The sequence below is a fragment of the Barbatula barbatula genome (assembly GCF_947034865.1).
Source record: "Barbatula barbatula genome assembly, chromosome: 24".
In the NCBI taxonomy this organism is placed as follows: domain Eukaryota; kingdom Metazoa; phylum Chordata; class Actinopteri; order Cypriniformes; family Nemacheilidae; genus Barbatula; species Barbatula barbatula.
The window spans coordinates 5,341,080-5,368,840 of NC_136787.1; the positions used below are offsets into that span (position 1 = coordinate 5,341,080).

Consider the following 27,761-nt stretch of genomic DNA (forward strand, 5'->3'; position numbering starts at 1 on the left):
GAAAACTCTTGGGACCTATTTTTGCCTTTATAATAACTTTATAATAAAGTGTTTACGATCTGACAAACTTTTTATTAATGCCATAATAAGAAATATATTTGTATTTATATATTTGTAAATTAAACCAAGACCATGCGGGTGTTACTTTGAGCCAATAATGTCACGCTTGTAATCTTGTGCTTTCTTAGAAACGCCCTTGGGTTTCTTCTACGCTCTGACGTCACGTGACCCGGTGTCCCGTATGTTGTCGTCTCTGGAGTCCGGAACACGGGCGCTTGTGACCGAGAATGTAAGTGCAGGGAAGGATGTCAGATAGGATGGAGCTTGCTGGTGGAACTTTGTCTATTAATTCCGCCAAAACATAAAAGAGACTCATATTCCACCTGATCGCTATTCAGTAAAGGAGAACGAACTCTTTATACGCTTTTTAAATCGGGTTGGTTCGGTTCGTGCGGTTCACCTCTGGCGAGAGAAGCCGAATGTAGGTGAATAGAAGCGCAAGCTTTGCACAGGCTCGGAGCGTATAGAGACGGGAGACGGGCTCCGCAGGTAGACGGTTGCCGTATACCTTAAGGGGATGTTATCGGTACTTTCCTATGGCAGGATCGTTGCCAGGGCTGTCCTGGGCGGACTCTCGCAAACTGACGGCAGAGACTATAGCCTGATCACGGCGAGCTGCGGCTTCGGAAAGGACTTTCGCAAGGGGATCCTGAAGAAAGGGATGTGTTACGGGGACGATGCCTGCTTCATAGCCCGGCACAAGTCTGCAGATGTACTGGGTGAGTGAGTGATCACGTACCCGACTCCAACATGAATTGTGTACTTCCTTCTACATCCCATTTTTCGACATATTAGATATCCTATATTATATTAGATTCTTTGTATTTGATTCAGCTCTAAATATGCATTGCCTGCTTGTTTGGGACTTCCAACTATGGAAACGACAGCTCTAATTTTACGATGGGGTGTGAGAGAGGATTACTCAAGGCTTCACCTGAAATAACCTCCCTATTATGAAATATAAAGGATTTTCGTTTAAACTCATTCAATAACTGCTGCACAGGCTATCAACCATAAACATATTTATCATTTCACTTACACAAACTTACATTTATTGCTGAAAGTACCTTGCAAATCCCGGTTGACCTTTCACCCAGAAAGATGCGAGGCTGAACCCCCCCAAAGGCGACTAGTGGCAGGATGGAGAATCATTTCAATGTAACTCATAAAAACATGGATATGAATAAAATGTTTAAATCAAACGTGGTGAATATCGATAGATCTCTTTAATATACAGCGCATTGCCTCGATCGTGTAGATTTACGCAGTCGTATCGCTGTTGTATAAGCAAATCGATATGTTGAAGGAACTATAAGCGCTCAGTCGGAATCTCGATGCGTGTCATATATTTAGTTCGACTCGATCCCAGCATGCATGGGGTTTAGTTTAACACAAGTACATTTTGCATGGATTCTTTTTAAAGGTCAGAGTGGTTGAGCATGGAGGCAGCCATGTTGTTTATTCACAACCACGCGCTTCAGCGACACGCACAGGCGTTCTCATTGTCCTGTCCTCCGTATGACCCACAGAAGAAATATGTATCACCTTCGCTTTCAAAAACATCTATAAAGGAGAGCTGTTCGAAAATGAATTTGTCTACATTTTGTTTTATTATTTATTTTCATTAAAAAGTACATTTAAGTAAAACACCACTTCAGCGTATATTCAAGAACTTCGATAATGGTCCACCGGCGCTTGTTGAGAGTGTCGGATCTGCTGAACACGTGTTTTGGAGGCCAGTTGTTCAACAAGAAGCTCCTGTGCTATTGTTGAACTGTAATAAACCAGATTTAAAAAATAAGCAGTGCTTGACTTAATTTGGCTCCAAGCGGATGCTAGTGTCTTTTTTATGCTCTGATGTTTGTGTGGTTGTTTATTGGATGGAGTCAATAGTTTTAAAATGACAAATAAGTAGACATTAACAAAAACATTACATTAATTTATATACATTTTTCTAAATCGAATTAATAAACATTCAATTTTTAACTGCGTGTAAAAGTTCTTTGTCTGCTCCCACGTGCGATCTGTCCAATGAAAAGAAGTTAAAACATCTCAATTTGTATTGTTATAAAGACTATTTTTAACATTAAATGATGTTCCATTTATATTTGTATGAATGATAATTGATTTAGCCTCGCTTCTAGTTTCCATATGTAATAAACACAGTAATGTACAGCAATACAGCCATTATCATAATAGAACATGTACAGTCAGCAGTTCATTATCGCAAAATAAACTTGGACATATTTTGTACCGCAAAAAAATAAATAATGTACTCTAGATTGGACATTACATTGTACTTAGTATTTGACAAATAAGGTAATGACTGTTGGCAAATGTGTGTCTGCCCGCACAACTGTGTACATTTGGTATCACACACCTTAAACTAAGGTCAGTAGACGATTTCTGCTTTCCAGTCCAATTAACTTAATGATGTAGCCTTGGGAAATAGGATAAAACGGCTGGGATTCATTTGGTACCGAGATCATGATCCTTATAACTGCAGTAGCACAGTTTATCAACGGCTTGCGTGTAATTGACAAGGAGGTGTGAACCATTGAAATCACATTAACAGTTGGATGAGAGTTGTTCAGTGAAACACATTTCTTGGAGTTTTCTCAGAGATGTGCTCGATCACAACCAGGAACTGTTATTTGAGCTGGAGAGCTGCACATATCTCACCTCCCATTTGTTTTATGTAGCACTTTTTAATAAACAGTAGACTTAAGTCTATGTGTTGTCTTACCAAAAATGTCTGCATGCTTGGTGGTTGGATTGTGTGGAGTGGAGTTGCTGTTTTATTGAATTTAGAATATTGCATATGAGTAGGTTTGGGAATCGAAAGAATCTTATCAATTCCGATTCTACTTATTCTTATCGATTCCACAGTTGAAGTAAAACATTTAGATATCAACCTGTATGGTCATTTAGCCTGCTTATTGACTTGTTTAAAAAAATATAAATATATGTAACTATTCCAAATTGGAATTGTTTTGCGATTCCCAACCCTACATATGAGTGACACTTTTATACCTTTGAGTGACTGTGCTTCAAAATTCTTGTTTTTAAATGCGACATGAATTGCAGGCATAGGAGGTTCTTCCAGGACTCCCTGAAAGAAGAGATTTACATCTCGATGGGACTATGTTGGTAAAATAACAATAAATCAAATAAAGTGGCAAAGAAATGTACTTTGTGCACACACTTAAGATGTAAGTTAAACGTTAGTAGGGCTGTTAAACCATTTATCGCATCCAGAATAAAAACTGTTTGAATAAATGTATGTCTGTGTACCGTGCATATTTTTTTGTATTTATAAATACACGTGTATATAATTAAGAAGAATATAAATATGAATAAATGTTTACATCTAATTGTATATAAATGTATAGATGCAGGTATTTTCTCAATATATACAGGTACATGGAACTGTTTATAAATACAAAACAAATATGCACAGTACACAGACATATATTATGTAAACACAAACTTTTATCCTGGTGCGATTAATCGCATTAACTGTGGTTGTGTCAGATTATTGGCTTGAGCCTAAAACTGGATATGACGTTTTTGGAATAAGGAGTTGAGACACGGAGTCATATGCATCATATGACTTTGTATTTCCTTGACAATATTGTGCAAAAATTTTAATGAAATGCCAGAAATTTTTCTATTTTGTATAATTACATTATTTTCTCCAAATATTTGCATACTTATTTCAACATTTCGGTGAGGTGCTAAGAGTTGTTAGGTTACCTGTCCAGTTTGAACTATCAGTCACTTACTAGCCACGGTTCAGGGGGTTCATACAACGATATCGGGCAGCTGCTTTGTCGAACAGAAGCACCTGGCTTGACCTACCAGAAGGCAGTTCTATATTACCATCACAATGCTCAGTCAGTCAGCAGGTCAGGAAGGGTGTTTGTGACAGCTGCTATCTGACTCTGCGTCATCAAAAACCGCTGTCTCTTCCTTCTCATGTTACTGTGCAAAAATTAGGTGTTAACACTCTCGGGGTTAAGGAAGCAGACATGAAACCAAGTGGTTTCACGCCTAATGATCATATCTGTCTTCTATAAGGTGTTGCGGACGGTGTTGGGGGCTGGAGGGATTACGGCGTGGACCCGTCCCAGTTCTCCGCTACTCTGATGAGGACGTGTGAACGGCTCGTGAAAGAGGGCCGATTCACTCCCAGCAACCCCGTGGGCATCCTCACGACCGGCTACTATGAACTCTTGCAGAACAAAGTGCCACTGTTGGGTAAGAATTTATACATACGCGCATACTGACCCGCGTGGCGAGATTTTCCCTCAAACATGATGTCAAGGAAACGTGGTCCAGCTGTGTAATTATGTAAAAGGCCGAGTATCATTTATTTCACCCTCATGTCATTTCAAACATGTAGGACTTTCTTTCTTCGGCAGAACAAAAAACATATTTTGAAATATGTGGTAACCAAACCACATTGGTCCCCATTAACTTCCATTCCATTTTTGTTTCTTCTTATGTAACATTTTATCTAGAAGCCTAGTCAGTCAGCAAATTCTAAGTTGTTGTTTATTAAGGAGACTTTGATGTGAACTTATAGCCTGGATGCAGTTTTTACCGATATAAATGCTGAGACCGTGGTAGTTACCAAGTGTTGGATTACCAGGCATGCAGGAGCTCGTCTTAACATCAAGGGCTGTCAGAAATGTCACTCTGTGCTCTTCGTCTTAGTTGTTTGCCTCTTAAAAGTGGCACACTTTTATTTTGGGATGGCATGCCATGTGATAAAGGTCTTTGAGTGACCGTTCCAAGACAAGGTCATTTGGACCGCAAGGCCCACCCCAATCAAGAGCAGGAAGAAGAGCAAATTAACAGTTGCCCCATTGTGCTCAAATAAAGATTGTTATTATTTATTCACCTACAGTATAATACAATATAATGTAACTCTCAAATTATAAATACGAGTTAAGTGATAAATTATTGCTTATTTTCATTGCACACAGACGGTGAATTTCAAATGAGTCTGCATGAAACAACAGTGGACTATAAAGCAAAGTGTATATGACTTGTATGCTATATTCTACATTCTAAAGCCATCCGATAGCTTTGGGTGAGGAACAGATCAGGAGGCGACTGTTTGACCTCTTAACATACTTTACATGTTACAAATTCACATTTTATGTGGCCTCATGCGGCTCACAATGCTTCTTAAAGGGACAGTGCAACCAAAAATAAAAAGAAAGCCACACAGGTTTGAAAACACAAGAGGGCATGTAAATAATGGCAGAATTTTCATTTTTGGGTGAACTATTCCTTTATATGTACCCTTTAAATGCTTTTCTAGCACTACTTGTGTACTAATACACCTTAAAAATGTGTACTTATTAGATTAGTGACACATCGTGTCACATCAGCAAAATAAACAAAGATACAAACAATGTTGGCCCTTTATATCATGCACGATTTTATTTTCCTTTTCTATAGGAAGTAGCACAGCTTGTATAGTCGTACTGGACCGTCGGAGTCACAGGATACACACCTGTAACCTGGGAGACTCAGGCTTCTTGGTTGTCCGCGGCGGAGAGGTCGTCCATCGGTCAGACGAGCAGCAGCATTACTTTAACACACCCTTCCAGCTGTCCATTGCCCCGCCGGGGTCGGAGGGCGTCGTGTTGAGTGACAGGTGGGTCAGTCATGCTCGCTGATACTGGATATAGTCACTCCGTTGTCACAGATGTCTGCACGTCACACATCGGCATCACAGATGTCTGCGCTGAGACCAGTTACCAGTAGTTTATAGAATTATTTTATTATTTTGTCACATTGTCATGGCAGCCTTTCTTCTGCAGAACACAAAAGAAGATATTTTGGAGTACATTGATTACCAAATATTTTTGGCCCTCATTGACTTCCATGAACAATTTTGTTTAGATTTCTCCAAAAGTATTTTTTTGTGTTCCACTGAACAGAGAGTCACAGACACGTTTTGAATGACATGATGGTGAACAAATCCCTTTACTGTGATACTCTATGTCAGGGGTTTGTTCAAATCTCTGGTTAATAATTTGTTGATTAAATAGAACCCTATTAAACTGAGATCAGCAAAAGTCTTTGCGCTGTGTGTGTTGTGAGAGCCGCGTGATTCTAGCTGCTCACCGTCACAGTTCTGCCAGGGGCGTTCAGCCAAACATACAAACAGAAATACCCTTAAGACTCCAATCACAGTCGGAGGGTGGCAGAGAGGACGACTTCCCCTCAGCCAATCAGCATTGTACTAAACACTTGTTAACACTTTTTCCCAAGTCCCTGTAAAGGGGTGTAATTATTTTCCGCTCATCGTGTGCTGCTAAATTTACGCAGGACCTTTAGATTTTTCTTCCGTCCGGAGCATGATAGGAAAGATGTTGATCTCATTTTCATCATGCGACAGGGAATCCAAACTAATTTTGACCTGAGCACTGGGTGATATCTGGTTGATTTCTTCACACAGTGTGTCGTCCTAAAGTCCTCTGCATTTGTAAACATTTCCATTGCTATCCAACAATGTCAGTTCACTTCTGACCTTTTATTTATCCTCCCTGACCTCTCCTTGTCCTCCAATACTTACCCAATTCACTAAAGCCGATTAAACCAAAATTCGGTCTCAAGAGATTTGGAGCCAAAGGGCCCAGTCCCGTTTCCAGGAAGGAAACCCGACTTATTGAATTCGATCCAGAGGTTGTGTTGGGTCTGGAGTTCTTTTAACCCCGGGTGTCTGTTACCCTCCCGGTTTAGGTTGTGCTGAACTCTGCCTGGTCGAACGTCATGCCTCTCATTGAGTTTCGGTCCTGATCTAGTGTCCTGTTCTAATTCGATGGACTAGAGCTTTTTCTTTTCCCCAATAACTAGACTGTGGACAGTAGAAATACAATATCCGGGTTACAAAACAGTAATCATACGATTCTTTGTTTAGTGTAGATTTAAAAAAAATATACAGTGTGACATATAATCTGATTACTTTTGCATGATATATAAGTCTTATATTTGGTTTAACTGTGGTGGTGAGGACTGACTGTATATCTGTCTCTCTGTCTATCTCTGTCAGTCCTGACGCTGCGGATAGCTCCTCTTTTGATGTCCAGTTAGGGGACATAATCCTGACCGCAACTGACGGCCTCTTTGACAACATGCCAGACTACATGATCCTGCAAGAGCTCAAGAAACTTAAGGTACACACTCTTGAGCTTTTTTAATGTGAAAGTGATATCTCGAAAACATCACTGGTACCAACAACCACTTCATGTCCAAAATCTTTTAAAGGAATTGTTTTTGTTAGATTTTGTACCTGACGCAACACTTTTGTTAGACCAGTTAATCGACCAGTTCCAACAGTCACAAACTGGCCAGACATCCCAAGTAGAAAAAGTACACTTAAATTGCTCTGTTATCACACATAAATTTCTTACTTAATATACAAAAAAATGTATTGGTGTCTTTAAATAGTACAGTTAAGAACAGTTCGATTTTTTTAGAAGTTTCTCTTAAGTACTAATTTTTAAGGTGTATTAGTACACAAGTAGTGCTAGAAAAGCATTTAAAGGGTACATATAAAGGAATAGTTCACCCAAAAATGAAAATTCAGCCATTATTTACATGCCCTCTTGTCGTTTCAAACCTGTATGGCTTTCTTTCTTCTGCAGAACGCAATAGAAGATATTTAGAAAAATGTTAGAAACCAAAAACCGCTGCTCCCTGTTGCATTGGTTTTGTGTCCATACAAACGGTTTTTGGATACCAACATTTTTCTAAATATCTTTTGTGTTTTGTAGAAGAAGTGACACAGGTAGGTTGGATCCATAACAGGAAGGTGAGAAAATATTTTCATTTTTATGTGAACTGTCCCTTTAAGTGTATCATAGTGCACTTTTTCAACATGGAATCGCCATTGTTTCTATTTCATTTATTTTCTAACTCTAATTCAAATGTGTTTCGTCTCAGAACGCCAACTATGATAGCATCCAGCAGACTGCTCGCAGCATCGCTGAACAAGCTCAAGAGTTGGCCTACGACCCCAACTACATGTCCCCTTTCGCCCAGTTTGCCTGTGACAATGGGCTGAATGTAAGAGGTGAGTCTTCAAAAACATCTGGAGGAGTTTCCGCAATCTCTGTGACCTCTTCACATATTTACAATTCGCAAGACTGACCATGTCACGGTCTGTTTCCTTTCCAGGGGGGAAGCCTGATGACATCACAGTGCTGCTGTCCATTGTGGCAGAATACACAGACTGAGCACGCTTGTTGTAGCTCGCTCCTCTTACTCGCTGTGTCTTCCACCCCTCTTATATTGCACTGCTCCCTGTCTCAGATCTCCCAGCAGCCATCAGCCTTTCCATTCTTCCGTTTCTTCCGCCGTGAGTGTGGTTGGTGATGCAAGGGGTACAAACAGTCCAGTCGAGGACCTCTCTTGTGCCCACAAGGATTGTGGGAATTATTCAACCTGTGTTGTTTGATATGCTATCACAAATGAAAATGAAGTATGTTTTGGTATTTGGTGGGTTGTCTTGCATAACATCACCCTCGACAGTTGAGCAGGGAAGTCTACATGCACAAATGGCTTAGCATCTGGCAATGCTTTTCATGACAATGAAAGTTCAGGTGTATAAATAAATGTTTTATTTTTTTATAAATATTTCGGTTTTATTGAACGAGATTTAAAAGATACAGATGTTTGGGAATGTTGGTCTTTACGGGTCGACTGTGGCTTGTTTTGTTAAGGTATGTAACGATATTATTTTCAGTGTTCCTTTAGAATGGTTCTAGGGAACACTTTCACGTTCATGTGCTGCTTTGATTTTGTAAATTATAAATGTGTGAGTGACGACATTATTTATATGAAGGTTTTACCTGTACAATAATTATGGGTGAGCTTTATTTTCGTGATCGTGTTAGTGATGCACCGAATTTTCGGCTGCTGAAAATGGCATTATCGGTTTTAGCTCAAATAAAAAGGCAGAAAGAAAAACGGAAATATCCAGCGCCCGTGCCTCACCCTTCAGTCAAAGGACGATTGTGGAAGCGCGCCATAACAAAGGCAGATCTTATAAATATAACAAGAGCTGCAGAGTTTGACTATAACTTGACTACTGTTATGCATATAAGAATTCCCAAACTAAAACTACAATGTTTAGATGATAGGTCAAAAAAGCTAAATTTGAGTGTTGCAAAGAACAAGGAAAATTTCTATATTTTGTATTGTCTTAAAAAAATGTATCTTTCATTTGGGGGTTTTAGTGTTTGTAATCAATACAATTAAATATAAAAAAATTCAAGTAATTTTCAGTAGCGGTTTTCGGCCAAGTACATCCAAAATATTCGGTTTCGGCCCACAATGTTAATAAATGGGCACATTTCTAATGGGTTAAATGGATATAACGCTGCACAAATTATGTAAACCATTTACATTTTTGGACCTATTCTCATGTTTTTGTCCACGGCTTTTTTTTTAACTTGGAATTTTCTAAAACATATGTTACCGTATATATTGTGCATGCACGGGATGGCAAACCGTAGTCGAACATGCATTCGATTGATAAAAATGGCTTATAGGTTTTCAGATTGCGTATACTACTGAACCTAGAAATGGGATTATTGACACGAATAGTAATCTTAACTACCAACTAGTTGCTTAGTGAGGTTAACTCGTTGGTCCAGTTCTTGACTAGGCATTAATGAAGAGCTACCAGAGAGTTTTGAGACTTCATTTCAAAAAGCCCAAAACTGTGATTTTTGGAAATATGTTGTTTTGCTCGACCCTTAACTCTCGTACCGTACATGGAACTCAATTTTAGAGGGATGAAAGGTTTTGTTGTACATAAATCCATGCTTCTAGGTCTAAGTAGACAGAACCTCAGGCTATAGTTTGTGCCTGCATCATAATTCGACCCCGTCACATGTAACGTCTTGTGGATTGTGGTCATATTGACGTCACTGTCTCGATCCACATTGTGTAATGAGTGAAGAAAACCAAAGCAGGAAAGCCATAAGTCCGGCATGACCAAGTTATTCTCATCGAGCGTCTCGCCCTATCAGACTGCAATCAAATCCTTAAATGTCGAGAGTTTGTGATGGAGTTACTGTTGTGTTCTTGTTGTATGATTCAACTAATCATCATATTATTATGTCAATCTTTTTTAAGCTGTCATATATTAAAGATGAACTGCTATATTTCTGTACCACATGTATGGGTAAATGGACAAAACAATGTTGGCTCAACCAATAATGTGAGTTCGGTAAAACAGTATTGTTTGGTGGTGCAGAAATGACTTGCTTCACCTTTAACATTGCATGATATGATCGTGACTGAACTAGTTTTGTATGTTGAGTTTTTCCGCTGTCGCACACAAAACACATGTTCCCTGTTGTTACTGCCTACCCGAATCACATTCAGAACAAAAACTATCAAACTACATTTTTATCATTTCATAGCATCTGCCTCCCATGGGCTCATAATGACTGAATGGTTATCCACAGAAACGCACCATGAACGCCTTAAAATCTCATAGTGTCCCTTGAAGAGGCCTTCGTGTGGCAAAGCTTGCGTGTCTCGTCTGGGTGTCGCTTACGGCATGTTTTGTCTGTTCCTCTGGATGGTTTCTATGGTGCTTCTGCAGTCTGTACGAGTGTCTAAAAACCGTCTCTAAAGCAGACAATGTTTGAATGAGAACTATACTTTTTGTGTGTACAGTGTAACAATGCAACAGTTCCTGTAAATATGTTTTCCAAGTTGTAAAGTATTTAAATAAAAATATGGTATTTATACTAAGATGTGATGTGGACTGTGTTGTTGTGCCACCACACCATGAAGATTAAATATTAGTTAACCATAACTATGGTTACACTGAATACTGTATATGTACTATATACAGCAGAAACTTTCCTGCAACGTGGTCTGCATATTACACTGAGATGAAGTGTTTTACAAAAAATGACACGCTTTACCTTTAAAGCAAAAGCGCAGTGTGATGACCTGCATTTGAACTCAACTTGTCAAGTGCAGCGATGCTGGTTCAGTATTTTGCTCCAGGATTAGAATAAAAGAAAGCACACCGAGAATATCGCACATTCAGTACAGCTTTAGATAAGCTTTTGAGTAAATCTCATAATGTAATTTAAAGGTTGGCAGTGATTTGTAAAAATGCATGAAGGTGCTATCTTCTCTTGTGGTCGGAGGGTGCAAACCACTGGAAAGGAAGTAAGAGCAGCAAAGGGATTGAAACAAAGATTACTAAATCATTTTAAATGTATTATTTTTAACACACACAATGTGAAAAAAAGCTTGAGGGTTGAAATGGGGTATGATTTGGCATGGATGAAACGGTTTAAAAGAATTTCATTTTTGAAATGAAAGCATCAACAATGCCCATAATTGAACTTGCACAAAATGTTGCGCATATAGAAACCAAATCTTTGAATTCAACCAGTACTTGAATAAACCTCAACATCTTTTATCTAATGCTTTTCTTACAGAAGATGAGAAAAGATGGCGAGCCTGCCGAACATCACTCTCTTCACACACACACACACACACACATAGGACTGAACTTAATCTGACCCATGCACACGGCATTCATTTGTGTTTAGATTAAATCATTTCTGCCCTAACACACAAACATGTGAGTGGATGTCTGGCAGCAGTAGTCCGTGGGCTGGTGGGGGTGTCACGTGACCAGGTGACCCAGGTGTGATGCTCACCCTCACTGACTACAAAATGTGATGTAGTGATGTAATGTACGCTTCCCTTCACACAAAAGCAGAGGAGATATTTGAGAGGGAATGACACAGAGGAAAATTAATAAAAGTTTGCTTGGTTTAAATGTGGATTTTCCTTTGTTTTCTCTCTGAATTTGTGAAACCCATCTGTCACTTGAGACCTGATTATGTAGTTAGTTATGCTTTTCTTTTGCTTAATACTTGTTATGCATGCAATGAGATTCAGGCACATCAAGCTGAACAGAAATGTTATCTTTAAATTATGCATGAGTTAAAACATAGCATGTTCACCATTTGCCCCACATAGAAAAGTTTATTTTCATAAAGGTAATCAAAAAGTGAATGTGTGAGTCGGCCACAGGAGGGCAGCCCAAGCTTGTTTTGGCTCTGCATCTCGGAAACACAGCGCATCAAAAATGTGTATGCTCGTGCACGAGAAGTGAATACGTATCCATAACTGCGCACACGTAAAGACTTCCTCGAGACTTTTATTACGATCATTAGAAAGTCATGTGAGGGATTATTACCCGTGCCGCTGCCATAACAAAATGCATCGGTCTGTGCAGGACATAGTTAATCATTATGGACCACGAGGGCCACTGCCAGGTCGCACATAATAGTGTACTCGGACGGCTAAAAAATAAAGAATTACAATTTAATTAACGAGTGCATCATTTATTACAACATATGAAATTAAATAAAAATGTGACGGCTTGCATCTGTCTGAGGTTCATGAAAAAATATATTCCTAAAAACTTTTCAGGTCTTTATTTCTAGAAATGTTTTAATTATGATTAACTCTTCGTTGTAATATATATAGTTATTTCAGTGTGGTTTACATTATATAAATGGGCGCGCTCGACTTCATGGCGAGCTGCGCACATTGCATAACATCGAATCGCGAGATCGACTTAAAACATAAGCAGCAAACCTGCTCTCGCGGTACTTTGACGTCATACGGCGATTAGTCTGCGCACTCGGCCACGAATGGGAAGTAAATAATACAGCATGCACTGCGCATATTCGGCCACGCCTCCTTAAAGCGGGATGCTGCGAGTTTATCGCGAGCACGACAGTTACGTCGAAATGCTCATACGCGCATATTAAACGAAAAATATGAACATGACCGTTTTATAAAGTTATACTAGCGGTGGCTTTAAAACGCAGTGAGTCTGATTTGTAATTCTTTGTATAAAGGGGACACTAGCGTCAGGTTTTATTTCAGGCTAGCCTGTTAGCTAGCTTATAACTCTTCAAATGTGGCTTGTTTCACCTACAACACGTCACAAAAACATGCACGGAACGTCACGTGTTATCATATTGTCTTATTTAACTAACATGGCTAACGCTAAGCTAATTCGACGCATTCGGTCTTAGTAAGACGTTATGGTTTTCGTTGATAGAAATGATGTCTTGTTAGTGTCGGGTTAAGTTTAGTTTGGCGTGTCTGTCATCAGGTATGGCGTATCGTTAGTTTGACTGGAGGCTGTGGCTTAAATCTCAGTCTGTTGACAGTTGAAGCGCTTGACTGGAGGAAGTCCATTATCTGTCTCAGAACAGACTTTATTCTCGCTTGAGCCGCACGCAAAACACTATATTGGGCTTTGAGCTCATTTCTAGGATGGCTAAGCTTCAAGCGGGTAATGGAGTTCAATGGACAGACAGTCAACGGGGGACGGTGGAAAGTCTAGCCGAGCACGAGAGCTCTTCTCGGGGTTCGGATACTGAGCTTAACGGCTCTACCAACACTGAGATCCAGGCTGACAAATATGGATTCATAGGAGGAGCTCAGCAGTATCAAGGAGAAAAGTAAGGTTTGCTTTTATGGGTTTAAACATGAGTTACTTCTTAACTTCTAAATTTGTTTGGATCCACACGTTAATCTTTCATACCATGCAGATGGCAACAGCATAAGATCACAAAATGAAATGTTGTTCAAAACATGTTCGTGACTCTTTCTTCTGTGGAACACAAAAGAAGATATTTTGAGAAACGTCTCGGTGGTTTTGTGTCCATACAATGGAAGTCAACAGTGTTGTTTGGTTATCAACATTCTTCAAAATATCTTCTTTTTGTTCATTTTAAGTGTTACTTGTTCGTATTCCACTCATTCATTTTTCCTCCTTACATTTGCCTTCATGCATTTGGCAGACGCTTTCATCCAAAGCGATCTACATTGCAATGTACTTTACATTTGTTTCTGACTATGTGAATCTATTGGCTTTCCTAAGTGGACCATGAGCTGATGGGTCTATAACACATGACTTAGGTCTCAAGTGATTCTGTTCCTGCCGAGTTCATGTAAGCCGACAGCTTGGAGAAGTGCTCGGTCAGCTAACGTCCATCTAGACTGAACGGATGATGTTATATAATGTTATAAGCTTTAAGCATCTGCTTTGGTATCACTTGCTTCTCACATACAGAAGTCTGTACTAATGCAGTGAAACTTCATTGAAGTCATAGGAAACTATTGTACAAACCAGTGTCCACCGCATATTTGGATTTTTCCATTGGGTGATCCAGTATTACAGCACTTGTCTGTTTCACATTGACTGGTCAGAGTGTCTCTAATGGCACGGGACAATGGGGTTCTGTTAGAGCTGTTTAAAGCAACCATGCTGATCAAATTAAAGGCAGAGAGGCGCATCTGTCCTGTACAGTTCATGCAGAATTTCCCTTATTCCCTTTATAACAGAATGTTTCTTTCTGAACTCTCCTGTAGACACGTGGAAGACTTTTCCCCTCTTACCATAAACTCCGTCCCTTCAGCACTTGGAGTTGCTCATTCATTTATTTTGGCAGTGTTTTCTCTTTTGATCTAAACTATTTAGTGACTCATTCAGGTCTTCCTGCCGGCAGCAGTGTGAAAAACAAACGTGTCAGCAAATGTCCTTAAAATAGCTGAAAAGGTAAAATCTCAGATGGTTATTGTCTAAACATTTCAATCTGTTTTGTTCTCTGTTAGTGATGGGTATATGCAGGTCCGGTATATATTGCACTTGTGTGTCGAGCAGATGTTTTTACCCTAAGCGTTTTAAGTTTATCAGTTGTGTTTTATCAAACCCGTGACCTATCATGTGTACTACAGGAACTTGTCTTGCAAGGGCATATTACGGCCGATATATGGTACATTTTTAATGTTACTGGTATCGGCCCAATAATTAGATCAGGTATATATTAAGCCGATAAATGATATAAAGTTCCTCAGAGAAATGATTTATTTTCACTTGTCGCTATTAACCAAACATTGTTGATGCACTAGGTGCCGAATGTGGATATTTATGAATTTGTAAATTATTGAAACAAAAGCATTCTGTATTCAGAGAGCTGTCTGAATGATTCTGTCTTGAGACCTGTTAGATGTGTGACTATTGAGATCATTTTTCTGGGTTGCACTGGAATGACATATTTAACATATTTTAAATAGGGAATTATATTTAAAAATTCAAAAAGTTAAAGAATCGTTAACTAGTGTAAAGGGCTTGGTACATGTTACCTTGTTTTCTTGTCAGTGTTTGAAAATAAAAGCAGTTGTCCACTTTTTGCCTTTTGTCTCCGAAAAATGTATATTATTAATATGCTATCAGCCGATATATCGATTATCGTACGTAATTGACATATTGGTGCATCGCTAATTGTATATTTTATTTCAGTTCACGCTGAAAATCCATAAATTTCATTCGGCCGTGTCTTTGTTTCCGGGAAATATTTTAGGCTTTAATGCTTCTGAGCAGTTGCTATGGATGTTTGTTAATGGAATCTAGTCTTGCTCTTTCTCAGTCCATTGTTGGGGGTCTTTGAGGGTTCTGGGATTTCTCCATCATGGCACAGAAACGTCATTTATACAGTACTCGATTTCATTAAAGCCTGTTAGAGAATGAAGGCTTTACTTATGTTACAAGGACCGCAGGGGGAATGACAGTTGTGCTTCCCCATGGAGAATACAGAAGCCAGTCATTGACTCAGTTATGAGATTTCACTGTTATGCTTTTGTTTCCCTCCAATTGTTTACTACTGTCATGGGGATGAACATGAGCGCCAAGCCCCTGGGGATCTCTGCAGTGCACCAGCGCATGCACGGCAAACTCATAACAGAGCTTCAGTGGTTCTCAGATTATGGAGAACAAACATACTTTTTCTTTTTTGCTATAGAAACTTTTTTCTATGCATTTTAGTTAGTGTCTTGTGTGTGATTTATTTATTTCCCTCTTTTTCTCTATCTGGTAGAAGTTCTTTAGCCTGTTGGAAAGCTTCTCCGGACTGTTGTTTTAGACACGGAAGGACAGTCCTTCCTCATCTAGGCCAGGGTTCTTTTATGGCACTTGAAGGGTGAAGGGCGATTACTCTGCCCTTTCCATAAAGCCACTCCACTCATCATAAAGCCATTCTACCTCTTTTCAGCTTACATTGTGTGCTGTTCAGCGTAATACAATTAGCTTGACGTGTAAAGGGGAAAGGCAAACACACAAAGACTGCGAATGCATCTGTTTTATAGATCTAAAGCAGACACCTGTAATCTGATCGCTGGAAATAATCTAACCTAGCCCACGTAATCTGTGTACTGTGTGTACTGTGTGTATTGTGCGTGCTGTGCGCATGTGTATTTGCTTTTCTTTTAAAGACTATGCATGCTCGTGTCATCCTGGGTTTTGCTGCTTATCCAGCAAACTCTTTTTAACGTGTTAAAGGACCTCTTTTGGACTTTCATAAAGTCTTTTAATACAGTATGTTCCTCTAACTGCAGTCATTTGTATATTCTTCAGGCATTGAGTAACCACATAATCTGTGTTTAACCTTTTGTCTGGGTTACTATGCAGATTGTCTTGTCCTGCAAGCAAAAAAAAGATGTAAAATGTAATTTTCTCCCTAAAGCTATTAGACAAATCGGCATTTAAAAAAATTATTTGAAGAAAACGTTCTTAAACTTGACAAATGTTCAGCTTTGTAATTGTTATTATATAAATAAAACCAAAAGTACAGTCTGAGATCATTCATTTATATAAGTCGATTATAAAAGCCAAATACTTTTATGTCCGAGTGTATGAAACATTCTTAAATTTGCAAAGAAATCCCATAGCAGCAAATCTTTTTGTTGTCTACATTGTTTTATATTAAAGGTGTGTTTGTCATATGGATGTAATAATAACCCTTTCAAGCAGATGTTCAGGAGTCACACGCACAGACAGAAAACAAACTACAGAATGATTTCCAGAAACGAGTCTTCCCCCAGTTTTAAGTTAGAGATCAGAACCAGACCGCTCCTAACCCATAGATCTCCCACACACCCGCTTTGACTGTCCAGTGTTTCTCTGCATTCATGCAGGAAGAATGTTCTTATAAACACCCATCCCAAATTAAAATCACATAGTGCTCTCTCTGCCCGTATAAGCAAAGTTTTTACTCCTCGTATAAACTATTTAAAACGGGTGTGACGATACATAGACCAAATGTCTTACCATACAATGTCTCAATACTACACTTCAAATATTGATACCCGTTTCACATGAACGTCATGGTGATAATGACAAGATTTATCAGACTGATGTGAAAATTCATCTTAACAGGACTACAAGAGTGTTAAAAATGATAAGTCAGTAAACATTTAAAAGGAATATCAGCGTCGGGTGAAGAGTCCCTCTGCCCTGTCGCATTTCTGTCTGTCTGATGGTAAAATCTCTAATGCTCGTCTGACTTGTCTGTCTGATAGAAGTGGTCTCACTACTGTCTGCCTCTCGCAATGCAACCAATCAAATCTTAGTGTACCTCCCGAAATACAAGCATAACCAATCAGAAGGAAAGAAAATAATTATTTCTAAAAAAAATGGATTTTAGACCCAAATGATCATCGTTTTCAAGATGAATCGTCACAGAAACATCTGTGCTATCCCTAGTGGAGAACGATGGATTATTTTTGGCCGATCCTTAAGAAAACATTAGTTCATGAATTGGACTATACTGCTTATTCTGTGTGCCAGTTAATGTTGACAATACAAGTCTTGTATGCAGTATCGTCTGTTTGTTTTCTTTACATATGATCTTTCATTGGCCATAAACTTTGCTAAATAGCTTTGCAAGTCCCACAAGTAGTTTTGTGCTAATCCCACTTAGCAAAAGACATTCGGGCGGGTTCCGTTTATATTCCTGCCTGCTTACCCTTCGGCAAGCCTCCATTTGCTGTAATCGCACCGGATGCCTGAATGCTCACTACCCGGATTCGGCCCTAATCAATCGGCCCAGCAGCAGCAGCCGGTACATTCCCAACGCTGCTGTAAACAGGCAGGAAGCGGTCCGGCAGTAATAAGCTGACCCAGGCTCTACAGCCAAATCCACACCAGTTCCACTGAGCAAGAATTGGGCCAGTGCTATACGTCATAACAAAACACAAAGGTGCGGGATGCATGGAGCGTACACGCCGATGCCGAGGGTGCCGGGCAGATACTACATGCTATCTGGGAATACGTGAAATTTTGTAAAAATTTCAACTTGTTTTTGAATGACTTTTATGAGTAATTGACTTCTCAGCTCCATAAATGCATGCGTGCATTAGTTCATGTAGCTGTGCTTGCATGCATGTTATCTGATATATGCTCTAATCTCTCTTTGTCCTCTTGATGCAGTGATGACATTCCCCCAGAGGTGCTCCGGCAGAGAGAAGCTAAGTGGCTAGATATGCTCAACAGCTGGGACAAGTGGATGGCCAAAAAACACAAGAAGGTTGGTCTGAGTTTATCTCTTTGTTTGCTGCTTTTAAAAACTCAGATTCTTAAGAGATTAGCATAACATTAATTTGACCCACAACCAAAACAGTCATTGCCAAATGATGGTATCTTGGGAATTTGACTGCGCATTTCACCACTGTGTGCTTGCTAAGTTACAAAGTGCTTGATCAGATAAAAATGTTGGTTATGCAACGCTGTACGGACACATTTTATCTTTAGCTTTTGACATGTAAATGTAATGCAGTTAAAAACTAAATGAGATATTCACGCAAACGTAACACGTAAAAATCATGACGCTCATGAGGTTTTTGCACTTTGACGAAGAACAAAGTGTTCTTTTTTGGTACTGAATTCCACTCTAATGAGTATCCCGTCTGATAAATACGTAAATACTGTACATAGTTGTTTTTTTTGCTTTTTTTAAAGGTGAGGTTGCGCTGTCAGAAAGGCATCCCTCCATCGCTCCGAGGACGCGCGTGGCTTTATCTCTCCGGTGGAAAAGTGAAGAAAGAGCAGAATCAGGGAAAGTTTCAGGTGAGGACATCTTCAACCTTTGAGCGCTCTATAAAACCGCAGACTAGATAGGTAACATTTTAGGGCATCATAGATGCAATTTATGTGTTTGTGTGTCAGGAGTTGGACCAACAAGCTGGAGATCCAAAATGGCTGGATGTGATAGAGAAAGACCTCCATAGACAGTTTCCATTTCATGAGATGTTCGTAGCTCGAGGAGGCCACGGGTGAGTATTCCCCACACCTCACGTCACAGACCTCACCTCACCTCACCTGACAGACCTCTTTATATGAACCCTGTGTTGTGCAGGCAGAAGGATCTGTTTCGGGTGCTGAAAGCGTACACACTGCACAGGCCAGAGGAGGGTTACTGTCAGGCTCAAGCTCCTATAGCCGCTGTTCTGCTGATGCACATGCCGGCTGAGGTCAGTCATCCGTCATCACGGCTCTGCTCCTCCCGGTCATATGTATTTACTAACTGTCAAAAAGCATATCAGGGTCAATGTCAGATTATGTTTCTAATAATCTATATAGTGTTTTTTATGTTAGCATAACATTAGCCTACCTGTCATCAGTGTTATTACATATATGCAGTGTAACGTGAAATGTTTCTTTTAACATTACAAACCTTTTCATCTGCTTGTGGCAGCATAAATCTTAAGTTTGTTTTGTGTAAAAGAAAATGTACGAATGATCTACTTAATAAATGAATAAAGTTATAGACAAAGCAACATTGAATTGTTTTGAGTTTGGAAATTTTAATACTAGAGCCCACTACCGCAGTTACCTTGACCAATTTTCTGTTATACTGTTCAGCAGTCATCCTGCGATTGGTCTGTTAGAATCAGTCATGTAATAAATTAGTTTAATTTTCAACTGAATCCAGAACAGAACAGTATGTCACGTGTCTCATGTCAGGCCTCACACTTAACTAATGTCTTGTGTTCTTTTATGGTCATGATCTGTTAGGATGCATTCTGGGGTCTGGTCCAGATCTGTGAGAAGTATCTGCCCGGATATTACAGCGCAGGCCTGGTAAGAGCACACGGCACACTGTTTGATATCAACAGCACATTCAGATCACCCAAACGCACTCATCCAGCGTTTACAACACACAGACGTTCTTGTGTTGTTTTGCTATGTCTGGCTAGTTTGTAATCACAAAAAAAATTCTGCTGAGGGAATGCTGATGTTCTCCTTTAGACCGATCAGGGTTCAAAGGTTGCTTCTCTTCAACGCTTCATAGTCTTTTTAACCCACCGGACCTGTTGATTTACAGAGTACAGTTTGTTAAACTGCATCTTAACCAACAGCTTTCCGAAAAAACCTGTGTAGCACGATAAGATTTAGACAAACAGCCTCCTCTAGTCTGTTTAAATAGAAAATGCCACAGTCTCTTACGCTAGGCGTCGGAGAAAGTAAAAACTATGTAGAACGCAAACAGAGTCACGTAACGGCAAACATTTTGGACCAATGAGATTTTATTGTGGGCGGGGCTACCCATTCAATGATTACGGCTCAGAATGAGGTTTTTATCAAATGAAAACCCTTTAAGAAATTGAAGCTTTATTATTTATTAGCTGTGTCCAGACTGGATTCTATTGGTCAGCGTTATGCAAGATCTTTTGAGTACGACCTTCAGGGGCAAACAGTCAAATACCCCGGAGTAGCGATAGGGCGACAGGGCCACAACCATCAGATAAAGAGAGAATTAGATTAAACCCACAAAAGGATCATGTGCTCTCTATCTCTTTTTGTCTCACTTCAGCCTGGGGCGTTTCCTCTCGCCGTGTTCCTTTTAGAATGTGTAAATCATCTCCATCTCAAAATTTGTTTAATATGTAAATGATGTTGAATACACAACAGCGTCACATCTTGTAGGACATATCCACAGAAACGTTCATTCAACACATGTTACGAGTCTCTATATAAATATAGCACATCCGCTTTAACACAGTCTACAGTAAACACATTTTCAAATACATTCCTGACCAATATGACGTGCCAGTTTATCTATAGAAAGTGTTATAATCTGTCTGGCAATCTAAAGTGATGATGAAATCATTTTTTGCTTGGACATTATCTTGTATCTCTGTCTTTACACAGGAAGCCATTCAGTTAGATGGTGAGATCCTGTTTGCTCTTCTCAAGCGCGTGTCTCTGGTGGCTCACAGGCACCTGAAGAAGTATAAAATCGACCCCATTCTCTACATGACAGAATGGTTCATGTGTGCCTTCTCCAGAACGCTGCCCTGGGCCTCTGTCCTGCGCGTGTGGGACATGTTCTTCTGTGAGGGTGAGTCTTGCTATCTCAAATACCGCATGTGCTTTGAGTGCTGTTTGACCCCTTTGCAGATCAGCATCAGTTTTAACAGTTCGCTTGAGGAAAAAGGTTATGCGAAACTTGCAGAGAAACATTACTTGTTGACCGTTTGTGTTTGGCTAGCGTCTAATAATATAACTATTTATATTTAATTTAATTTATGTTCATATTAATTTGTGTTATTATTTTGTATTACAATTGTATTAAATAAACGATTTGTTGAATTTTGTTGTATGTTCATTTTATTCTATAAACTATTTGTTGAATGGGTCCTGTAGTTTAGTCGCATTTAATGAAACCGTATGGCAAATTGACCTCTAGTGGTGAGTTTGGTATCGGAGTCTAAACAAAAATATTGGAGAGACAAGTTTAGCCAAGTTACAGTACTTCTCGGTTTCTTTTGCTTGTAGTCAGAAATAATTACAGGCGCTCTATTGTTTGTGAATGTGCACCGGAAGTTCAGTTGGGGTCATAAAGGTGTTCTTGTGCAGTAATGTTTGTTTATGTTGTTAAGATGAAACCGTCTATAGTACATTTAACTGTATTACTTTTGTTCTTTGTGTTTTGTATATATAGTTTGGGGAAAAATGTATGTCCAGTGAATATATTTGGGCAATTCCAGCGTTATGGACTTGACATTTTGTTATGGCTGTGACATAAAAATGCTCAGAGAATGCATTTGTTACGAATATGTTTATATTTGACTTAAAAAAATGCCAGTCTATGAACACATTTTCTATTTTAAAAAAGGGAAATAAACATGTGTTATGGATTTGACCAATAAAAGGACACATTTTTTGGGAGACGGCAAACTTTGTAGGATTTCTTTGAAATAAATTGCACAATCCTGAAGAAATAATACACAATGAATGGAGAAGGAATTCCTCTTTATAGAACATAAAATAGTTACGTTATTTTTAATTTCATGTGTCCATTTATGAGGAATTTGTACCGATATGGATGTGACAATCCTGAAAATGGCACTTACTTATGACTTATGAAAATTCTTGCACTAAAAATAAAACTAATGCTTTACAAATTTGAAGAGAGAACTCACATGGGTATTTGAAATGTTGTCAAATGTGGATATCTGTGCTGTTACCATATTAAAACCTTTGGTTTATTTATTCATAGTAAGATTGACCTTCACGGAAATGCTCATCTGCACAATATTTGCTTTTAATGACAGATCCGATTTAACCATGCAAAAAATAAGAACGATGTATGGTAAAATAGATAAAACACAAAACTTTTTAAGTGTGGTTTTGCCAAATAGCTTTGCCTAAAAATAAAAAATTATATTTTATTAAAATACTTTGAATTTATTGTATTCATCGACTTGGGGTTTGTTTTGTCCAACTTTGAATGCTTTTATAATTTATAATTAAAAAGTATAATTTTGTGTATTTTATTTTCAAGCCTGCTTAAATTCTTTTCAAAGCCGAGCTTCAGTTTATATTCCAAACACACCAATGCTACTAGGATGGAAACCTTTTTAATGCATCTTTAATAAAATATTTGAATAAAGAGCGAATATGTCAATTTTCCAAAGTTGGATATCACTTTTGGGCACTACTGTATGTCATAATTTATACTTTCAATTAAAAGCCGCTCTTATTTATTTATGTTGGGGGGTTAGCGGGAGAGAATACAACACATTCTTATTTACCCCACATAGAATATGCAACAGTCTTGACGGATTTCTTTGAATTTCTTAAAAATCAAAACGGTAACAGACCAAGGCTCTGTTTACAATGACCAAAAACTCAGTTACCTGTCAGCCAATCGGGATGTTTATAGGTAGCTCTCTGCCAATGCTGTGGGTCGCTGCATGTGTTTGGGCAAAGATGCAAGAGTGCTCAGGAAATCTTAACAGACATTACATTAGTATTCTAGTTTACGAAAAAATGCTTATTCATTTCTCAGAAAGCGGTTATTAAATATATTCAAAGTCATCAGACAACTGATGGTTATTATGATGTTGCGCTAAAGTTAGAGAAGAGAAAGTTGCATTAAGATGCATATCTCTGTGTAATGCAGGAGTGAAGATCATCTTCCGGGTGGGTCTGGTGCTGCTGAAGTGCATGCTGGGATCTCAGGAGAAACTCAAGGCGTTTCAGGGCCAATATGAGACCATGGAGCTGTTGAGATCCATTGAGCCACGATACATGCAGGAGGTTTTCCTGGTTCAAGAGGTATCACACATGTACATATGCAGCTATTCTCTATGACTTTACCTTCAGTTTTAAGTCTTCTTAAGACTGTGTACTATTTGTGAGTGCATTTTAAGAAATTAACCCAAGCGTAACTGACATCACAGTCTGTTGAGGTCTTTACACCAGCCTCTGTAGGATGTCTCCCTCTGCTGGTTCATCAAAGTCAATAGGCACATCCAAACTTTTACAAGCACTAAATTTGCCTAAAAAGTGTATGTAAAAATAGTATAGTGGACTTTGAGTGATTTTTATAATCGTGTGTATACAGCATCTCATTTGTTGTACTTTAATTCTATTTACAAGCATTATATGAGCCATGTAACATCAATGCACTAGGACTAATCTATTTCCTGTCAATAAGAGAATTGGTTGCATAATTAAATTTTATTACAACTCTGATGGTAGCTTTGTATAATAAAATGAAGAGTCAAATGCATATTACCTCTCTCTCAGGTCATTGAATTGGCCGTGTCCGAGCAAGACATAGAGAAAGAGCACCTCTCTCAGCTCCGACGTTGGAAAGAGACCCACGGTGAGCTGCACTGTAAATCACCACCCAGAATGCACGGCGCCAAAGCCATCATGTCCGCCGAGCCGCCCAGCCGCCAGGACCTCAAACAGAACCCTACAATCATCGTCCAGGTACCACAGGCCACAGACGGCCAGGTGGAAAAAGAGAGGAAGACAAAAAAGAGCAAGGGGGAAAAGAAGAAAGAGACAACAGACACATCACCACCCCTCAATCCATACTCGATCCCTGGCCAACCACCGATACAGAGCGACGACCTGTCACCTGGCGAAGGTCATCACCTGCAGAAAGACGTGGTTCTGCAGGGCTCCAATCAGAGTCTCAGTAGCACAGAGCACGACACTTACCTGTGACCCGTCGCAGGAGAAGATCCTGGGAGGATGAACCATGATTCCAGGAGTCATGACTGACGGTGCTTGTGCAGACTGTTGAATGTTTACTAACCGTCATTCCCACCTCCCCAGTCTCAGGATTTTGCACACACATGTAACATTAACGGACCAAATAATTTATCCCAAAATATGTGCGGCAGCAAATAAACCTAGGACACCCAGAAGAAAACATGAGGTTGTCAGGTGTGTTTACGTGGAAATGAAGTGAAGGATGAATGCCAAGACTGACCTTCAGTTCAGTCATATGGGTCCAAGTTTAGAATATAAATATCACTGTGTGATTATTGCATCTAAATGATTCTTATGCTTCACGATTCCTTTTAATGATTCGGTGAGATGCAAGAACATTTCATCCAGCCGTCTCTCTAAAGAATTCCTTTTTGATCTGATACCTGACTGGAATAGTTCACCCAAAAATAAAAAAAACCTTCACATCATTCTGATCCTGTGATCTTGTGTTCTGTAGAACAGAAAAGGAGGTTATCGGAGTTAAATCACGATTCAGATGCTCTACGATTTGTGTGAGAAACAAGCTGAAATGTTTGCTAAAGCTTTAAATCTCCGTTTGATGTATCTCTGCTTATGGATATCTGTATATCTCGGGTTTGACAGCAGGTGGACACCAAATGCTATTTGTTTCTCGGGGTTACATTAAAAGAAGCTGCCACAGATGAGATCTGAGAGCTGTAAGGAATTAAAAAACGTGGACCGTAAGCGATCATATATCTGTATTAAGGCTTAATAAAGTTTTTAGGAGCTCGCCGGTCAACCATCCAATTTTCATATGGGGTTCATTCAATAATGACGGATGTTTAGTGTTTTGGGGGGAAATTACTAAGTGTGTGAAGTTTGAAAGTAAAAGTTGAGATGCATCTATGCTTGACAGATCTGTAGCCTGTTTAAACTCAATTGCACTTCACTTTGTGACCAATAGGGGGCTCTGTAGAGCTGTACTACACAGATTTGGGAGCTCGAGCAGTGATCAGTTAATATATCACATGACTATCAATTGCTTTCGTCTTATTTCACAGGTTTATGATTTCTGATATCCTTCACTTTTCTTGCTTCTCAAAAACACGTATGCAAAAATGTGTGTTTTTGACTATGACTATGACTATTACTTTAAAAAGTTAAAAATTAAACAATTTGTTTCCACATTAAAAACGTTATTTATACTTCGTGCCAAAATTGTCATTACGCAAACACTACAGGCTTACCTTATTAAAGTAGATTTTGTGAAGGTAAAATGTTGGATATCAATTTATCCGCTGTATACATTCCATATGTGTGTGTTCCAGTTATCATGACACGTGTTTTGTATCTCCAATGTGATTTAATGTGGGAGTTATATGTGATGTATGATTTTCACCTTCAGTTTTTGACCAAAAGATTCCTTTGGACATTTCTTTCAAATTTTCTGTTTGGGAAAACTGAAGGGATGCTGTCTTTTGTAGGAAAATATATTTTTAATCATTTCTGTGGCATATCCGAGATCATTTTAACACAATTTTTGTGTTGCAAAGAGACATTTTCTTCTCTTGCTGTGACTTCTTTTAAGTACTGGTATTATGAATAAAGGTATATTTATAAGATGTTTGCTTTAATGGGATGACCTTATGATGAAGTCTGCTTTTTCCGTTGTTATAGGGGATTTTGGGAGGATGTGATGATTTTCTAAGCTGGAAGTGCGCTCTGTCCACTGTTTTCCAGATGTTAACCCAATTAACATCTGGCATCATCTTTTACTTGCAATAAGAAACAACGGGAATAAATGATTATATTTATTCGTATTGTATACAATCCGTACTTTTTTAAATGAACTGAACTGTAATGTATTGTAAGATTAGATTCAGTTCTGAAGCAGCGCTGTAATAATTGTATTTACTTCTGTAAATCACTGTAAAAAGATTAACACACTTGCATTGAATTTGTCAACGAATTTATTTTAATATAACCTTCGTGCCAAAACATCAATGTTGCTTTCAAAAGAACTGAAGTTGTTTTGTATTTCTCCAAAGTGACCATCCTCTTGTACCCAAGCATCCTCCTACATTGATAACAAAAAATAAAAATGTTAAAATTTGATACTCTCTGAATTTCAGCGTCTGTTGTTTGTCTCCTGATTCTTTAACCGTGTGATTATAAGTCAGGCCGGGTACGGTGGGAATAAAGGGAAGAGAGAGATTGAATGTAGGATGAGGAGGAGAGGTGAATGAGAGCACTGTGGTCCTCACGTGTGGACTGGACACCTGTTGTCCTCTCCGCTTCAGCTCAATGCAGAGATTTGTCAAAGATGCTGGCGCGCTCCACTCTCCTCATCACGACCCATCGCCCCCCAGTACCCCCTCACATCCCTCCACCCCACCCCATCCACCCCTCCTGCCAGCGGATGTTGCAGTGATCCCTGTATAATGAAAAGTGTGTTAGTCGAACCACTAAATCAAGTCAATTACTGCAAGAACGTGCGAGAAGTCTCGATTTTTATCATTCCACAGTTCTGAGCTTCTTCAAAATGATGATTTCACCAAACTAAATTAAATTCTCTCAGTACTAAAACAACGTTGCTAGATTTTTCCATGAAGAATCTGGTCTTCAAAATCATGTTTTTTCCCCCATTCAGACTTGTTAAAGCACGTGAAGTATACGTTAGTATTTATCGTAGCAAACTGTAGGTACAATTATTTATGTTTTTTTAAAGTTAGCACAAAATTACTGTAGGTATTCTTCAGTACAGTTTATTATAATTTACACAGTAGTATACATGAACCAAGTGTGGTTATTACTATACTACATTACACAACAATTTCCCACAGTTTACTAGTAAATATTAAAGATTCCTGGTTTTTATTACAATTTATCACTTAACTATAGTTAATACTTACACAATACTCTAGTATACTTTTCCCGTTTTCTAGTAGTTGTTACAATATACCACAGTCTACTACAATTTCATACTGTTAAAGTATACCAGTAGCCTATTTACTACCATTTATCCCTTCACTATAGTTAATACTAGAGGACACTTTATCAAAGTGTAGTTATTTTTATAATATACTACAGTGTACCACAATTTCATACAGTTCACTATAAGTTTACTGGTATTTACTACCCTTTGTAGCTAAAATACTACAAAATACTACAAACAAAGTGCAGTCATTATTAAAGTATACCACAGTATACCAAAACTTTCTACAGTTTACTACAGTAAATACATATTAAAGTATAAAACAGTATTTACTACTCTTTATCACTTTACCATATTCAAAACTTC

At 38.8% G+C, this 27,761-nt stretch overlaps 2 protein-coding genes across 2 annotated transcripts; both read left to right on the forward strand.

Annotated features, from left to right (window-relative positions):
* The first annotated feature begins 208 nt into the window (after nt 1-208).
* pptc7b (protein phosphatase targeting COQ7 b) lies at nt 209-10,849 on the forward strand. The gene is made up of 6 exons (XM_079449024.1): nt 209-779; nt 4,141-4,320; nt 5,533-5,731; nt 7,133-7,256; nt 8,026-8,155; nt 8,260-10,849. Exons 1-6 carry the CDS (start codon nt 578-580, stop codon nt 8,316-8,318), a joined length of 894 nt encoding a protein of 297 aa, XP_079305150.1. The 5' UTR covers nt 209-577; the 3' UTR covers nt 8,319-10,849.
* A 1,964-nt stretch (nt 10,850-12,813) lies between these two features.
* Nucleotides 12,814-25,965, forward strand: tbc1d10ab (TBC1 domain family, member 10Ab). Its single transcript, XM_079448891.1, has 9 exons — nt 12,814-13,607; nt 18,416-18,512; nt 18,944-19,051; nt 19,151-19,257; nt 19,341-19,455; nt 20,000-20,065; nt 21,137-21,326; nt 23,394-23,548; nt 24,023-25,965. The coding sequence occupies exons 1-9, from the start codon at nt 13,420-13,422 to the stop codon at nt 24,449-24,451; spliced, it is 1,455 nt and encodes a 484-aa protein (XP_079305017.1). The 5' UTR covers nt 12,814-13,419; the 3' UTR covers nt 24,452-25,965.
* The last annotated feature ends 1,796 nt before the right edge of the window (nt 25,966-27,761 follow it).

Coding starts and splice junctions, on each gene's coding strand:
- pptc7b (XM_079449024.1), top strand. CDS start 578: ATGTTATCGGTACTTTCCTATGGCAGGATCGTTGCCAGGGCTGTCCTG. Junction 5,732..7,132: donor GGCGTCGTGTTGAGTGACAG/GTGGGTCAGTCA, acceptor TATCTCTGTCAG/TCCTGACGCTGCGGATAGCT. Junction 7,257..8,025: donor AAGAGCTCAAGAAACTTAAG/GTACACACTCTT, acceptor GTTTCGTCTCAG/AACGCCAACTATGATAGCAT.
- tbc1d10ab (XM_079448891.1), top strand. CDS start 13,420: ATGGCTAAGCTTCAAGCGGGTAATGGAGTTCAATGGACAGACAGTCAA. Junction 20,066..21,136: donor GATATTACAGCGCAGGCCTG/GTAAGAGCACAC, acceptor GTCTTTACACAG/GAAGCCATTCAGTTAGATGG. Junction 21,327..23,393: donor GGACATGTTCTTCTGTGAGG/GTGAGTCTTGCT, acceptor TGTGTAATGCAG/GAGTGAAGATCATCTTCCGG.